We start from the raw sequence: 16,008 nt of genomic DNA, 5'->3' as shown, positions 1-16,008 counted from the left end.
AGTGGGGGATTGGGGGTGGGCAGGGTGGGATGCCTCAGCTCTAATTCTCCCAAATCTATGAGGCACACTAGGCATATCTGATTAAATGCTGAACTGACTTTAAGCACATAGCTTGTAACCTGTTTAGGTTTTCCAGAGGAGCACCTGAAACATGCCCTCGGTGGCTAAGAGCAAAGTAAATCTCCAATCATATGTAGCTGGTTCATTCAGTGGAGAACATAAAGAAATGCTAGTTATCCCCTTTCTGCCTTCTTACTCTGACATTACCGTTAACCTCTCTCTATTTTCCAGCATTATGTTATCTCTTCCTAACAGCTGCATTCATGCTTCCATGCTCCATATGTCATTCCCCAACCTTTCTAGTCTACGTTGGATCCCACTCTACTTCTATTCAACATAGCCTCATCCTAAAGGCAGCTGTTCAGGAAAAAGGGTATTGTTTTGATGAGCTTTCTAATGACGAAGTGAACCCCAGGAACTTGGTCGAACGTAGATTCTGCCTTTGTTGTGGCAGGGTAATTTGGCTTTTTCTTGACTATTGGCTGCAAGATCAATCTCCACTTTGCCAGACTCTTCCCATTTCAAAATGACAAAGTGGTGGATGAGGTTTCCTTTAAATAGTTTAAGCGGAAAGAAAAGACAGTTCCCCAAAATGTATTAAAAGTGGTCACTTGACTAAATTCTGTTTGTTTCCTGGGACCTCTATATACATTGGAAGGTAGCACTGGATGTTTCATGACTTACTATGACAAGTAACCTTTAATGAATGCATTAGCAATGTGTGATACTTCTTCACGTTGTCCTGCACTGATTTAATGAAAAAGGAAAAGTGAAGATATACATACCACAACCCGATTCTTCAGAACCACATCTTCCAGGGTTAGAGGCACAGGGATCATTTCAGGCAGGACATGGACATTGGATTTCTGATCCTTCAAACTGTAAGATACAGCCAAAACATCTCTGAAAATAGAACTTCCTCTAAATCATTTGGATATTTTCTGTGTACAAGTCAATACCATAGTGCCATAGTAGCAACATCATAATTATTATTGAGATAGTGTCTTGTAATTTTTACTTTCAGTTTCTTAAGACAGCCCCTTTTGGGTAGAGAATTTCCATTCTTTTTCTGACACTAGAAGTAAACTGCTTGGTAAATTTCGCTAACTCCAGAAGAGTCAAATGGATTTTATTTGTTCATGAGAATAAAATCCACTGGTAAGAAATTTATTTACAAGCATTCCTTTGTTTAGGTAAGCCCAAAATCATTTTGCTTTAAACATTTCAAATTTGGCACAAACTGCACATAGTCTTACAGGGAAAACACATGCTTGTTTGAAAAAAATCTGATTCCAAAATAACAAAGTTATGGATATTTTAACAACATTCATCCTGAGTTTGCGCAGCAGGTTCTTCTCAACTTCAGAAGAAAGCACCAGGGTGTGATGCTCTGAATATTCACTGGTGAGGATATTTGAAAGCTCACACCTACATGTATTTGAATATGTGATTGCTCTAAAGAACTGCAGTGTTTAGAGTCAAATTTACAAAAGGAAAAGGGAACAGCAACCTTAATATTTATAATAAAACAGGTTTCTATTTCCAGTCCAAAGCAACAGATACAGGCACTTTATTCAAATGAGCACGTCTGATTCCTTCTGCAAGGACACTGATGTAGAACTGTGGCTGGGTGAGATGTGGTTCTGGCAATTACATTCAGACAAAACCTACTCACACTTCAGTGACTCCTCTATCTTCATCTTGTTTTTGCTCTGACCCATTTCTCAAGCCTTTAAAAACTCTGCTCATTTTGGAGGGTCCCCTGTGATGTTGCTCCTGCTGCTTCTTTCTCATCAAAACTGGAAGTACATTTTCTCTTTGCTCTCTTTCAGTGGGGCTGGTTCCAGGTTGTTTATGACGATTTGGAAACAAATAATCCATCTTGGGGTAACAGAAGTACAAATTACTGGTATAAAAAACAGTACTGCATTTCCAAAGCAAAGCACTGCAAACTGTCCTCTAAAAAACCCCAAACAATACTGGAAACAAAGTCCCAAACAATATGATTTGTTCAATTCAGCACAAGAGCTCAAACTTTTGCCTAATATCTGTTGGATACTAGAACTATCTGTTCCCTTTTAGATAGGTTTCCATTCTTGAATCTGCCAACTTTAGTTGGTCACTTTTGTGACTTCTACTTTGTCTGGGTTCAGGCTGGGGAATCATACTCAGACCTGATGATCGCTATTTGAACTGCCTATAAAATCTAGAACAGGAGGTAGCTAAGCGAGTCTTACAGAAGAAGCCTCTGAAAGTTACATTCCCTTTTCAAACCAAAGCCATAAATACCTGACTCCAATAAAGAACAATGTTCAGTATTAGACAGACCTCTTCACAGACTGTGCTGCTCTTTGGCATTTTTCAATAAATAGGCACCTCCAATCAAATACAGCAGGAGGGAAATGTTATTTATTGCTTATTCCTTTTACCTTGAAAGAATGTTGTCTTATATTTGCCAATAAATCTATTGTTCACAAATCAAATGGAACTCAAGGGATCATTTTAAACACAATTAGATGGGGACAGTCCCTTAAATTTTTCTTTTGGCTTCACACATATTTCTATAGGTTTTATTACCACTATTAAAAATCTAGCCTCACCCATTTGGCATTTTACAAACATTGGGCAACTGTTACTTCCATTGAGGTCAAGATAAATTTAACTTTTGAGTTCACTAAAACCAGGCCTAGACTCACGCTATTGTTTTATTTTACCCAGAAACATGACCACAACGTGGAAACAGGGCTATTCAAATTTGTCACTGGAAATATTTAATTGAATGAATTCTGACATTTCTTCAAACAGATTATTCACCAATACATTTTAACATTTGAAAAAAGATCTATAGATTAATATTTTACATATGATTTATTCTATGTATTTTTCCCATCAATTGTTAAGTTAGTTACAGGTGAAAGTTTTTTGTTGTTTTTTTTTTAAATTTGACTAGCTCTAATTTCAGATGGAGGCATAAACAGCTGTTACTCTGTGAATGTTGAACTAAAATAAACAAAACTCAGTTTATGGTAAAACTGAACGAAAGCTCCTACTAGTTTGCAATGCAGCATCCAAATCACAATTTTAGCTAAGTGGCAAAAAAATCAGCTTTACTATAAGAGAGTTTTATTGTATACTTCAGTGGTGCCTAATCTTCTGGCCCCACAGGCCAGATGAATGGTGTGGGGCTAGTCCACAGGCCAGACTGGGCTCTGTGGTGCCCATGCCTGGCCCTGCACAACTTGAGCTGGCCCTGTATGACAGGATCAGGCCCTGGGGTCCCGTGCCACCCCCATGTGCCAGGATTATGTCCTGGGGCTCTGAGCATGGGTCCTGGGGCATCCACCACATGGAAGCTCACTCTCCATCCCATGGGGCTCCCCACAGGTTTGAAAATTTGTCAGGAGGGAAGCAGTGCCACCAGTCCCCCACTGCCAAATTTTTAGACCTGTGGGGAGCCCTGTAGGCTGGATGGCCTGGGGCTGGGGGCCAGATCTGGCCTGCAGGCCAGGGTTGAGCACCCCTGGCATACTTTATTCAAAGATCTTGACTACTAAATTTGGCAGATTTAAGAATAAGATTCCAAGAACAATTTTACACATGTACACATGTGCACGTGATATAAGCCCAAGTCAAAATTTTAAGGCTGGGGCATTTCGTGTTACTGCTCTAAAACTTGTTTTTAGGCACTTCTTACATTTCAAAAGGTACTCTGTACTCACTGTTGTCTAAAAAATCAGGTCTTTTATTTCTCTGCCTAAAACTCTGATCTGACCTTTAAAAAAAATTCAAAATATCCTTAAACAAACCATTCTAGACCTATAACACTTGTAGGGACTACGCAGCCCCCAAAAGAGCTTTAGCTATGACTTTGCTTTGGGGAGGTAGTTACTAAAAAGCAGAGGGCAGAGATGATAGCAGTGATTGCTCAGTCACTAACCAGATCACAGACATCATACTCTTGTTCAGTCACTGCAAACTGGCCATTTTTCTCCAGCAGCCTGTTCCAGGTCGCACCAAACAGAGAAAAGCAAATTTAGAAAAAAGGAGGAAAGATCATCATTCTTTGCATATACAGCAGATGTTCCCTTAATTGCCCAAATACTGTTCTTTGACAGTGTCCTCTGGCCATTTCCACTTAAAAATACAGCCCCCCTCCTGTCAAGCTGTCAAACTGCCCTGATAAACAGAGTCTATTATGCGGTGTGCAAGACAGTGAGGGCAGTGCAATACTAAAGTTATACCTTATATAAAGCTCTACCCACAGCTACTTCTGTCACTCCCTTCTAACTACACAGTCCTTATTATACAGAGCTTGAGGCAGAGGGGAAGGCTGGAGGGTGGCGTGAATGCACACAGATAATTACTGAATAGTCAGTGGTACATAAGCTCCCTTTCTTCTTTGAAGTCCTCTCACTTGTGGGAAAATAGCAAACAGTCCCCCATTAGCTAAATATGGACTACAGTACTGCTCTCCCAAACTGGCATCAGAGCACAAAGTGAAACTTGAGGAGCACTAACTGGTAAAGGTGTGTGCTGACCTCTGAGCTACTACTGTTGCAGATTTACATCAATAGAAACTACCTTAAGTAATCCCACAGATTCTGGTGGGGCTCTTATGGAATGGGTCTGTAAACCAAAGCCTCTTGCAGCTCGTTCCAAAGATACTGATAAAGAAGACAAGTGTCTATGATAAAACCCTGTTTATTTATGGAGAACACATGGTGAGATCTTTAGGTCATGGACCATCCTTTTTGTTTTGGGTTTCAACAGTGCTGACCACAATGGGATTCTTGTTCATGTCCAGGGCTCCTAGGAACCACAGTCATCACCACAACTAGGTTATCTAGCCGAACACATAGCTGTGTGTAAAAACAGTAGAAATGCATTATGTTACTTTCAAAGAAAGTTTCATACAATTTGCTCAAGACATTAACTGACCTTTTGGACAATTTCATATTAATAAGTGCGAGATAATACATATGGTGCAAATAAATGAGACGCCTTTCATGTTCATAGTGCTTCCTATTCCTTTTCCAAGTTTTGGTCTATAAACAAAAAACAGTGTATTACTATGACATCTTACACAAAATGCAAGTTTACTGAACTTCAGGTGAGATTTCAAAGGAATTTTTATATAAAGGTAGTAAGAAAGACAAGGATTCCATTTAGGTTCCTATACTAACTTTTACTACTTAATGACCACCTCCCAAAATGCCTATGCATAGATTTCATTTGAATAAAAATGGAGTTTTGCATTCAATATATGCTATTAACCATACTGAAATAGACTCCAATCTACTACAATGATAAAGACACAAAGTAACAGTGCCGAAGCCATTTTACACCATTGTACACTGGTCAGAATGAGCTCAATGAAATCTAATTCTTTTTTTCTACTAGCGAAAATATAAATTTGTACACAGCACACACTTGAAACTGGTAACCTTTTCAACTGCAATGCAATTCCTGTTGCATTTAGCTTCCCCTATACTGCCACCTGGCCAAATGCACTGAAAATGACTTTATAGCTGATTTCTAAAGTTTTCCCCTTATTTTGACCAAATCCATTCTCATTGCTTTATGGTTAGTTGCATTACCCATATGCAGCATGCTTCTCACACTCTGAAATATATGGGACAGGGCTTTCACTGTGATTAAGCCTGAAGAACAATTTTTAGCCATTAGGACTGCAGTTCTGAGAAAGCAAATCTTCTAAAATTTGTTTATTGGAATATCCACTCCCATACCCCAAAAAAGGAAATTTAGCATAGTAAAAACAGTTATGAAAATCCTCCCACATTTTGTTGATTAAATTATTTCAACTGTCATGGTCATGAAAAGGTGCTGCTTTGGTACTAGAATTTCCTTTTCTTTGTTTATAATTTTCCCCTTTTACTATTATTTTATTTACACACACACACACACACACACACATATATATACTATTAATATATATATTTTTTTTTTTTTGGGGAGATTGGGGTTAATGGGCTTTTGGCATGACTGAGAAATACCTTAACTGTACTATCAATTTGCCTGATTGATCAGAGAGCTTGATCCAGTCTCTGAAGGGCTGAAGCCCTGAAGCGAAATGCCTGGACAGAGGAACTGAGTTTACAGGAGAGATCACAAAAAGGCTAGACTTTACATTTTTGGTGTAGTGAGCTGTGAAACAACTTTTCTACTGTCTACTTCTCAAACTCATCTAACTTTATCCCAATCATGCAATTGGTCCTTGCCTCTTACATAATTCCTGGACCATCACAACTACAACATCACACTATTTCTCAAATGCAATTTTTGTTCATCTTTAGCCCACCACTGCACACCAGGCCAGGCTGCAGAGTTTGGGAAGGGATAACAAGGTAAATCTAAGGAATACACTCCACACCTGACAATGAATGATCTGCCCTGGGTGACCTCAACACTGATAGCAGTCAATCAGAAAGTTGAAGGAATACTTTTCAGCATCTGACTCTATGAAAGATGAAATGTCACTGTGCTCAACCCATTCCCAGTTTACTATCAGCAAATCCCAGAGGACTGGTTATTTGTTTTGAGCCCAACTTCCATTTTCATTTTTCAGGAACAAAAACTATATACACAGGGCCACCCTGAATATCAGAAATGTTAAGTAACAGTGAGCCTCTGCCAGAAAGTCAAAACCAGCTTGCTTGGCTTTGTAGTTCTCTAATCAGCTTAGTAAAGGTGACTTGTGAATCTCTTTGGCAGGAAGCAGTTTATAGTACAGTAACTTAGCCCATTGTCTGGGCTTTTTCAGCTCAGCTTCATTACTATTACCATGATAAAGACAAGTGTTTTTTCTACTTCCCTTTTTTCCTCTTCAAGTCTCTACTTGCTCTTGACTTTTTTGAATTTCACTTTGATACTTTGACACTTTGGTTCCTCTCCCAGACAGAATCATTACAGGAACTCAAATAAATCCTTTGGGGTGGGGAGGAAGAGCTGGGGGGGGAAGAAGGGTAAGTGATATAGAGATGTTGTGAAGATCTGCTGAAGGGACTCACCACCTCCCAAGTTCTGGATTGCTCTTCAGGATTTTTTTGCAATTTAGAAAGCCAAGAAAGCAGCATCTGTGGAAAAATATTCAACCCTCAGATACAGTATAAGACAAGAATAACTGAAGTGGGCCCCACACAGCAAATATGGGCCCCAGTTTCCCCACCTAACAAGTATCAACATATGATGCTCCACTTTGGCTCTAGTGTGACCTCAAGCACGTTCCCTGAAAACCTGAGAAGACTGGCAAGAGTTTGAAAAATTAAGGCCAAAATCTGTTTTATGGCTCGTTCAAAAGCCTACACCTTTCAGGAGCACAGTGGCTGCTACCAACCTGCTGCTCCTATAGCAATAATGATGCAAGTGTGGGGGATGCTACCTAAGTCACCAATGCCATTTCTTGGAATTCCTGGCTATTTTTTGGGAATCTCCTATCTAAATAAATCTCTTCTTGGATTAGGAGATCCAGTGACCACAAGCTGCTAGGGCTGCAGTCATAAAATACCCCAGAGAATAATAAAAGTATTCTAGTATATAATAAAAAGGCAAATCCCCAAATCAGACATCACCAAGTTATTCTATAGTCCTCTGACATCAAAACAGTGAATCACAACTTAGTCAAAATTTTCAGAGTTGTTATTCCAATGACTGAAAGAGACACTCATTTACATCAGTACAAAGAAAGGTAGACAGCTAGTAGAATAATGACAGAGCAATATAGCAGTCATCCAGTCTCTGATCCATGTTGAAAGGGAAAATAATATACTAAATATTTACAACCTGTGCTCTAGTGATGTCATAAATCATCTCTGTCCAATGTATCTAAATATACCAGGAACCAGCCTCACCACAAGCATTTCCTTGTGTCACTCTCTCAAAGATCTGCTTTATTTATGTGAGATACTGCTACACATTAGGGAGTGAGACGGTTATTCTACAGAAAGTACATCTTGTTGCCTTTTATTTTTAACTTATGCCCAATGCCTTTCCCACTTCAAACTGTATCTTTTCTAGGGCCTGATTCTCTTCCCTGTAGTTCTATACATTTCAACAAAGTTCATTCTGATTTAGTGTTGTGAGATTAGAATCAGGTTTGACGCATTATGAGGTTAAATTATTGTTGCTTAGGATCTCTGTAACTAAGGTTGCAGCATGTGTGACTATAGATAGTTTCTTGGCCACTTCAGCAGAATTTATTACTTTATGGGTGTGTCTACCCATTGCCCTATAGCATGCTACGGTGTGCAGTATAGCGATCACATGGGTCTGCACGTGATTGCCAGCTACATCACCATAGTGGCACAATCCCCCAGTATAGTGCACCACTATGGCGACATAGCAGCAAAAACTAACCATGCGCCATGCATACAGTGCAGTAACCAGCTATACTGCACTATACCTCAGTACTTCCAAAAGGAAGTACTAAAGAATGACACCAGAGCAACATCGCTGTACAGCAATGCGTAGACGCAGCCTGTATTCCTCATAACTTGATCTGAGGAGGTGTAACAAATCACCCCAATTGCAAGCGAAGCCTGGAAATTTTCATGTTAACGCAGTTTTTTAGAGGTAGACTCTTCCCCACAAAATTTACAGGTACTGCCAGTTTTTCATTAAAAGAAAAAGTCTGTGCGCCAAGCTGTTAATTCACTAGTATTTTGTCATCCTTTAGAAAAACCCTTTCCACAGTTCATATTACTTTATCACTATAGTCATAAGGAGCCATTTTTCCCTATACTTGCTGATTTTAATAAATCAAAACTTTTACATATATAACTCAGTAGAAGCTATCTGTCTCGGTACACATTTATTTAAATAAGGAGTCTGAAGGGAAGAAAAAAAATTAAATGGTAAGGAACATTAAATGGTTTTATGACACACTGTTAAAGGATTCTCAGTTAAAAACGAAACAAAGCAAATAAAGGCTTAAACTAGTCCATATACACATGTTTTTCCTTTATCTGCCATTGATCATATGGGAAATGTCCTTTAATCTAATAAGTAAATTAAGTTTTAACTGGAGATTGCAAAAATGAGTTAAACATGTTTCTTTTACTTTTGGATTTTAGAACATCACATGTGAAAGAACACAACAAAATGGAAAATATTTAGATAAAAATTATGCTACTCATACTAATTAGGACAATTTAGTCAGGCCATATATTGTCATCGTCTTTGCCACCTTTCTGCCTTTTCTAAAAGCATCTCTAACACCTATTTGATCTGGCAACCCAGATTCTGCTTCCAGTTATGCTGGTATTAAATTAGTATAATTACTCTGGTTTCAGTAAACTTGAATCAAAGTCTGGTAAAGTAAAAAGCCTGCCCCCCAAACAACAACAACAACAAAAACAAATAAAGGGCAGAAACATGCACGTTGTGTAATTAAAGAAAAAGTAGAATTGCTTTATTCTTAACCATAACTTTTAAAGAGAAGTTGTTTACACATACTGTCTATATAAACACACATATATGGTTCTCTTAACTACTTTGACAAATTATTAAGGACTTTCTCCTGCAGTTAATAATTTAGGCAATATTCTGTTTAGTCTTAGTAGAAATTTAATCTCTGCAACCTCATTTTTCTGTTGCAGGATATGACTTGGTTATGTAACAACAATAGATCAAAGGCAGACACTAGGGTTTTGTGTTGTTTTTTAATCTAATGGACCAATTTTTGAGCGCTAATGTCTCAAATTATTCTCAGATTGATCCACCTCCCACTGAAATCAAGAGGGACTCTATTGTAACCTTTTTGGTTGAGTTATCTCATACTGCTTCTCAATGTGTAGACAGAGTATTTAACCCAACAGTACTTCTGAAATATTGCAATATAACAATTTGTTTCTCATTTACATCACCAGTTTGGACTTTTCCCTCCTTATGTTTTCTTGGGGACACTCTAAAAATTAAAGAGGAAAATACTATTTAGAATTTCACTTCTCCAATTCTGAATATAGTATAAACCATGAAGATGAATGCCTTTACCAGTTCTGAAACAACTTGATTTGGAAAGAAAGAACTAACACATCTTATGAATATCCCTTATTTTTCAGTGTTGAAATGTTGTAGCTATTTTGGTCCAAGAAGTATGCAAGAAGCAAAGGGGGCTTTTTTTTGTTGGTGATATCTTTTACTGAATCATCTGTATAGCTAGAAGAGATGCTGAGAAATGAGATTGTGTGTCTGAAAACTTGTCTAACATCTCTCCCAACTATGCAGTTGATTTGATAAAATATATCAGCAAAAAGCTCCCTTGTTTTCCCCTTACCTTTTTTAACAGATGTCAGGACATGGCAATGTATTTGTACTCACAACATAAGTAAACATGTACTCTCTACCTTGAAAATAAATGACTATGTTTATTTCAACAAGTGTACATTCATATAAAAGCCTAATTATTTTTATATGAATATTTGATAGGACTCTGTGCCTTTAAATTAAACACAATATGTTAGATTGAGAGAGCACAAATTTAGGGAGGAGAGGGGGAAAAACTCCTATATATTAAGGATCTAATTTTAAAAGCAACATTAACTGCTCTTGATTTATACTAGTTTAGAGTCAATCACTTACATAACCAGTAAAAAATCTTCTTTATGTTCTCTTTATCCAGCTAAATATTAATATAAAAGAATGGGAGGAAAAAGGAAAAACATACTACTCCAAAACTAAGGCTCAGATTTAAAGAAACTCCAGGTACTCTAAGTGTTGGTTCCTGGTTTTAACCCTCTTTCAAGCAAATCACATTCTTGGTTTTGTTAGATCCAGAGCAATTACTCTGGATCTGCAATGAGATACCAGAGATTAGAATCTGACCAGAAGTTCCCACCATACAAAGCAATTTAAGATTTTACATATGCACAAGGGGACAAGTTATAGTTGCCGTGGGAACTGTAACTGCAAATTTCCTGGTTTGTGAGAAATTAAAATCTCAACTTTTACTCTGCATTTTATGTAGCTTTTCACACTTGACAAACTGTATTTTTCAGCTCAGAGATTCCAAGATGGAATAACTTATTTCCTTTAACATATATGGGGTGGTGTTCTCATTTTTTTTTGAAGAAAAACTGTTTAAAAAAGTATATGCCCATATGCATACACATACATCAAACTACACATTTTAACTACAGTACCTTGAGCAGTTCCAAGAACTTCTACCCCCACTTCTTTACCGATATCTCAATGTACCTGAGGCAGCTAATTAAAAAAGGAAGTGGTCAAAGTCATGCTTTTTTGTAAACTTCAAAGGTGATCCCCTCTCCTTCCTCCTCTTTACATTTTACTGTCTGGCTTTCTACCCATCCTGCAGCTGTTAGCAAAGCCTGTGTTTCATGGCGTCAAACCTGCCTCCTCACGGTCCATAAAGTTACAGCAGGGATCGTGATATGCAGGTGTGGAAAAGGGAAAAGTGCAGAATGGGCCCGTTAATGATTTTTCTGGCACCCCATGCTGAGCTGCTGAAGAAAGGCAAGTGACTCTTTGTTTGGAAAGGTATGCTGGGCCATATTACTTCTCCCACAGCAAAGGTGTTGGTTTTTCGCTTTAAGGGCTGTTTACAGAAATGATTCACCTTTAACACAGCTTTTAAAAAATGCTTTGAGGCTTTAATTAGATATGGGAGTTGCATCACACTACTACGAAGACTTTTACTTTCCATTTAACCTCCCATTAGATGATTCAATGATCTTTTCCAACGATGAAAAACAGCCAGTGTCAACTATGCAGACTAACACAGGAAGGGTGACAAAATTAAAAATATTTTTGAGCTAGTTAATGCCACAAGCCTTAACCTGGACCCCTAACACACATTTATATCTGGCTGAGGAAGATAAAATAACCCAGGCGTAAAAAGTCTATTTGTTCTGATTCATGAAATCATCTGAACGTCTACTTAAGCTTACGTAGGTGTGCTTAAGTGCATTCAGAAATAATAATGCTTTCCTAAATCAGATCCCATGTATGTACAGACTAATTTAGGAATAATTCCAAACAAACTGGAAGTCAAGGAGTTTCAGAAATGGCTGCCTAGAAAGAGTCTTCTAAGGCTAACACTTTCAAAAGTGCTTAATTTAGGATCCCACAAGCCCTTGTAAGTCAAGGTGACTTAGGCTCCTCAGCCCTTGAGAATTCTTTTCCTAGCTCTGTGCTAAGGTACTAAAGAAATGGGGACTGAGGTGCACTATACACTTTGGGAACCTCAAAGTCCACTGAATTTGGTGCCAAAGGATTGAAATTTAGGCATTCCTTTTATAAGATTTTTGACTCAGCATCTGTGCTTTACAGGTAGGTGATATTTACTGGTCAACATCAGCTTGAACATAAGGTGTGACAGGATGTGGGTAGACAGAAAAGGAAGTTGTAATCAATAGAAAATGATTTTTTTAGTTTGAGAAAGTTTAAAAGGGGCTATTGAGACGAACAGGACATCTCATATTTTCTCTTATTTTGTCTTTTTTATGTTGTCTCAGTTTGGAAGCATATGGGCAGGGATCTATTTATAGTCTCTAAAATAAGTTTTTTATCTATACCAAATTTTAAATTGCAGTAAGTGAAAACAGCATGGCTGGTGCTGTTCAAATCACAAATAAAGTTGCAAGACTTCATTGTGATCTCACTTGGAGCCGCAGGATATATATGCCTTAAAGATCTAACAACAAATTGATGAATTTTAAATGCCACACAGTTTGTGATGATCCTTCCCAAACTGGGACTTCCCCAAATGGTAATATCATAGCGATGCAGAGCAGAGTAGCAGTGGGAGCCCTGGTGAGGGCGCTGTGCCTGGGGCTGGAGCTGGGGGCTGGTCTCCATGGAAATCGCACGTGGCCAGGTGGAGAGCTGCATCTAGGGCTGGGAGATGCAGCTCCCTGCCTGGCTGCATTTCCCCATCTGGCCACGTGCGGTCTCCATGGAGACCAGCCCCCGGCCTTGGCTCCAGCCCCAGGTGCAGCACCCCGACTGGGGATCCCACTACTGCTGCTGTCCCCGCACTGTTATGTCCCATGCCAAGCCACTGGGGCTGGGGGCTGCCACCCCTGTGTGGACATGCTGGGGTGAGCTGAACACTGGCATGAAATGGGGGTGCCCCAGCACCATCTACCTCCCCCAGCCCTGGCCCAGTCCTGGCCACTGCAAGCACACAGTGGGGTATGGAGTCACTGCTGGGTCCACCCTGCTCCCTCCCCTGCTGTGGGCTGCATGTCTCAGGCTGGGGGAGGGAATGGGCAAGGGGAGGGTGGAAGGAGGCTAAGTTCCCCCCACTTGACGGGCTTGGTAGTGACACAGCCATCCCTTCCTCTGCCCCCCCAGCATCCGCTCTCTTCTCCCTGTCATGGCTGCTGCAGCCCACCAGCAAGGCCTAGAAGTGGCTTCCAGCTCTGCCATGGCCCCGTGCTGTCACTGTACCAAGATCCCAGCCCTGGACGGAGCTCTGGGGAGATGCGCAGGCAGGGTATGCAGACGGGCAGGGACCTGCTTCTGGGACCAGGGTGAGAATTGCAGGGTGGTGACAACAAGGGGCTGGGGTGGAGCAGAGTTGTGATCCACTTCTTGCTCACCCCTGCCCACAATACCAGTGCCTGGGCAGCTGATTGTAGCTCTGACCCAGCTGTAGCCCCACACTGTCACAGCCCCACAACCCCACCCTGTGATTCTGGCCTTGCCCACCTGTCCTGTTGCTGAACATTGCTGCCAACATAGGGAGTTTGGGTGAGTTACTGCATGGGGTTGGGGGGTCCTGACCTGGCTTGTGACAACTCACCAAAACAGCCTGCGTGGCCCTCGGGCTCAAATAATTTCCCACTCCTAGTGAAAGGGTTTATTTTTAGTCCCAGGCTTTTTCAGAGGAAAACAGAAAAGGTTGAAAGCAGGGAAAGGATTAAGGGGAACAAACAATTTGGGTTTGTTTACCCAAATACTAGATGTTTGTAGTTTTTACAATAGTAGTATGCGACCCAAGGTGTTAAAGAAATAAAAGTAAATAAATAAAGATGCTCATGGTAGAGCTGGGAAGAAAGCATTTTGGTTCAACAGTGGTGTGGCAGCTTTATCTGTCTCGCTTCATTCTAGTCTGTGATTACAACACAACTCATTTTTCTTTTTTTTATTTCACAGGATATTATAGACAGACTTTAAAACATATAAACTTGGTTTACAGGCTACAAATAAGTATAATTCCTGCCAGGCCAAGACAGCTGCATGAATCAAAGGACTGCTAGTGCTTCCAACCCAGATGCTTTTGTTAGCTTATCAGTCATATATAACAAGAAACTCAAGATTTTAAGTCAACCAAGCACTTCTGTGCCTCCTATCTCTAATTTTAGGGTCTAGATGCTACAGAGACCAGCAGGATTACTCCTAGCAAGTAAAGTTAAGTATGTACCTTCATCTTGGCAAGTTCAGTAGAGCTCTGTTTTGCCTGGATGGGTGTCAGGAGGCACCATGCCTATGTTGTCTAACTAATGGCAATGCCCTGTTTCAACACTGTTGCATGACAGACATTATAGGGAGTAGAATTGGAATTGAGACCTCACTGTACTGCATAAAAATATATAACATGAGATAAATCTTACCCTAATAGGTTGATAATCCCCAGTGCTGTCTCTATGCTGCTGGCATACCTAAATTCGCTTACATTAGAAATGCTGCACTGAAAGTGTTAAAAAAAAAAAAGGCTAGACACCACGGGCATGTCTACACAAGATGCTTAACGTTGTATTACCATAGTTTACTGCGAAGTAAGCATGTGCATCTACACGTGCACATGCTTACTTCACAGTAAACTTCCCTAACACCGAGTAAATTTGCTACCTACAAATACAAGTAGCAAATTTACTTGGCATTAGTAATGGCACCGTAGTGCTTGTGTAGATGCCTGACTGGAAGCAAAATCTGTTCCTGGTCAGCCATCCACCAGGGGGTGGGAGATAGCTTCCTGTCCCCGGGAGCTGCCTGCTGCTGAGGCAGGCTCCACCACAGGAGCCTGAGCAGAGACTATGTCTCCCTGCCCTGGCAGTAGGGAGCTCCAATCCTTATCTCCCAGACCCCACTCTGCCATGGAGCTGGGCAGAGAACAAACTCCTCGGACCCTGCCCAGCGTGCCTGGGTTGAGACAATGTCCCCCTGCCCCGGCACTAGGGAGCTTCCAGCCCCTTACCAGGACAGTTCCCAGCCAGCCCCAGGCTGTGTGGGGAAGCAGTGCAGCCTGGAGGTAGCTGGGGACTGTCCTGTTTTGGGCAGTCCCCAGCTAACTCTGGGCTGCACATACAGACTTCCCCATGCAGCCCAAAGCTGGCCAGGACTGTTCCAGTCAGGGGCAGGTCCCAGGCCCATCCCTCTATTGGGTGATTGAGGTATGGGGCTTGGAAAGAGCTGCAGGGGTGGGCAGGTCCTAGCCCCTTGCCCCAATGTGGCAGTGGCGCAGTTAGTAGTGAGCTAGCTGCTAGTTGCCCCACCTGTGGATCAAGACAGGGGGCTGGGACCTGCCCCTCCCCTGCAGCTCTTTCCAAGTTTCATAGTTTCATAGTTTGTAGTGTCGGAAGGGACCTGAGGAGATCATAGATTCTGACCCCCTGCCATGGCAGGAAAGAGTACTGAGGTCAAACGACCCCAGCAAGGTGTACATCTGGCCTCCTCTTAAAGACCCCCAGGGTAGGAGCCAGCACCACTTCTCTTGGAAGCTGGTTCCAGATCCTAGCCGCCCTGACCGTGAAGTAGCGCCTCCTGATGTCCAACCTAAACCTACCTTCTGCCAGCTTGTGACCATTATTTCTAGTCACTCCTGGTAGCGCTTGGGGGAACAGGGACTCCCCAATGCCTGCTGGTCCCCTCTGACTAGTTTGTAACAGGCTACTAGATCCCCCCTCAGCCTTCTCTTCTGGAGGCTGAACAGGTTCAGGTCCCATAGCCTCTCTTCGTAGGGCCTGC

The 16,008-nt window shown here is 41.0% G+C and overlaps 1 protein-coding gene across 4 annotated transcripts in view; it reads right to left on the bottom strand.

The window, feature by feature from the left end:
- LOC109304855 overlaps window positions 1–16,008 on the bottom strand; it is a 116,003-nt gene that overhangs the window by 1,342 nt on the left and 98,653 nt on the right. For all 4 annotated transcript variants that reach the window (XM_019527686.1, XM_019527684.1, XM_019527687.1 and 1 more), the window contains 5 exons: window positions 7,089–7,154; window positions 4,999–5,105; window positions 3,998–4,058; window positions 1,736–1,941; window positions 846–939 (listed from right to left, as the gene is read on the bottom strand). In XM_019527686.1, coding sequence (XP_019383231.1) covers window positions 846–939; window positions 1,736–1,941; window positions 3,998–4,058; window positions 4,999–5,105; window positions 7,089–7,154 — 534 coding nt within the window. The remainder of the gene's footprint in view (window positions 1–845; window positions 940–1,735; window positions 1,942–3,997; window positions 4,059–4,998; window positions 5,106–7,088; window positions 7,155–16,008) is intronic.

This window comes from Gavialis gangeticus, unplaced genomic scaffold (genome assembly GCF_001723915.1).
Source record: "Gavialis gangeticus isolate Ggan-Ray unplaced genomic scaffold, GavGan_comp1, whole genome shotgun sequence".
NCBI classification, from domain to species: domain Eukaryota; kingdom Metazoa; phylum Chordata; order Crocodylia; family Gavialidae; genus Gavialis; species Gavialis gangeticus.
The sequence above is the reverse complement of the archived record's forward strand: the minus strand, read 5'-3'. Positions and strand labels throughout refer to the sequence as shown.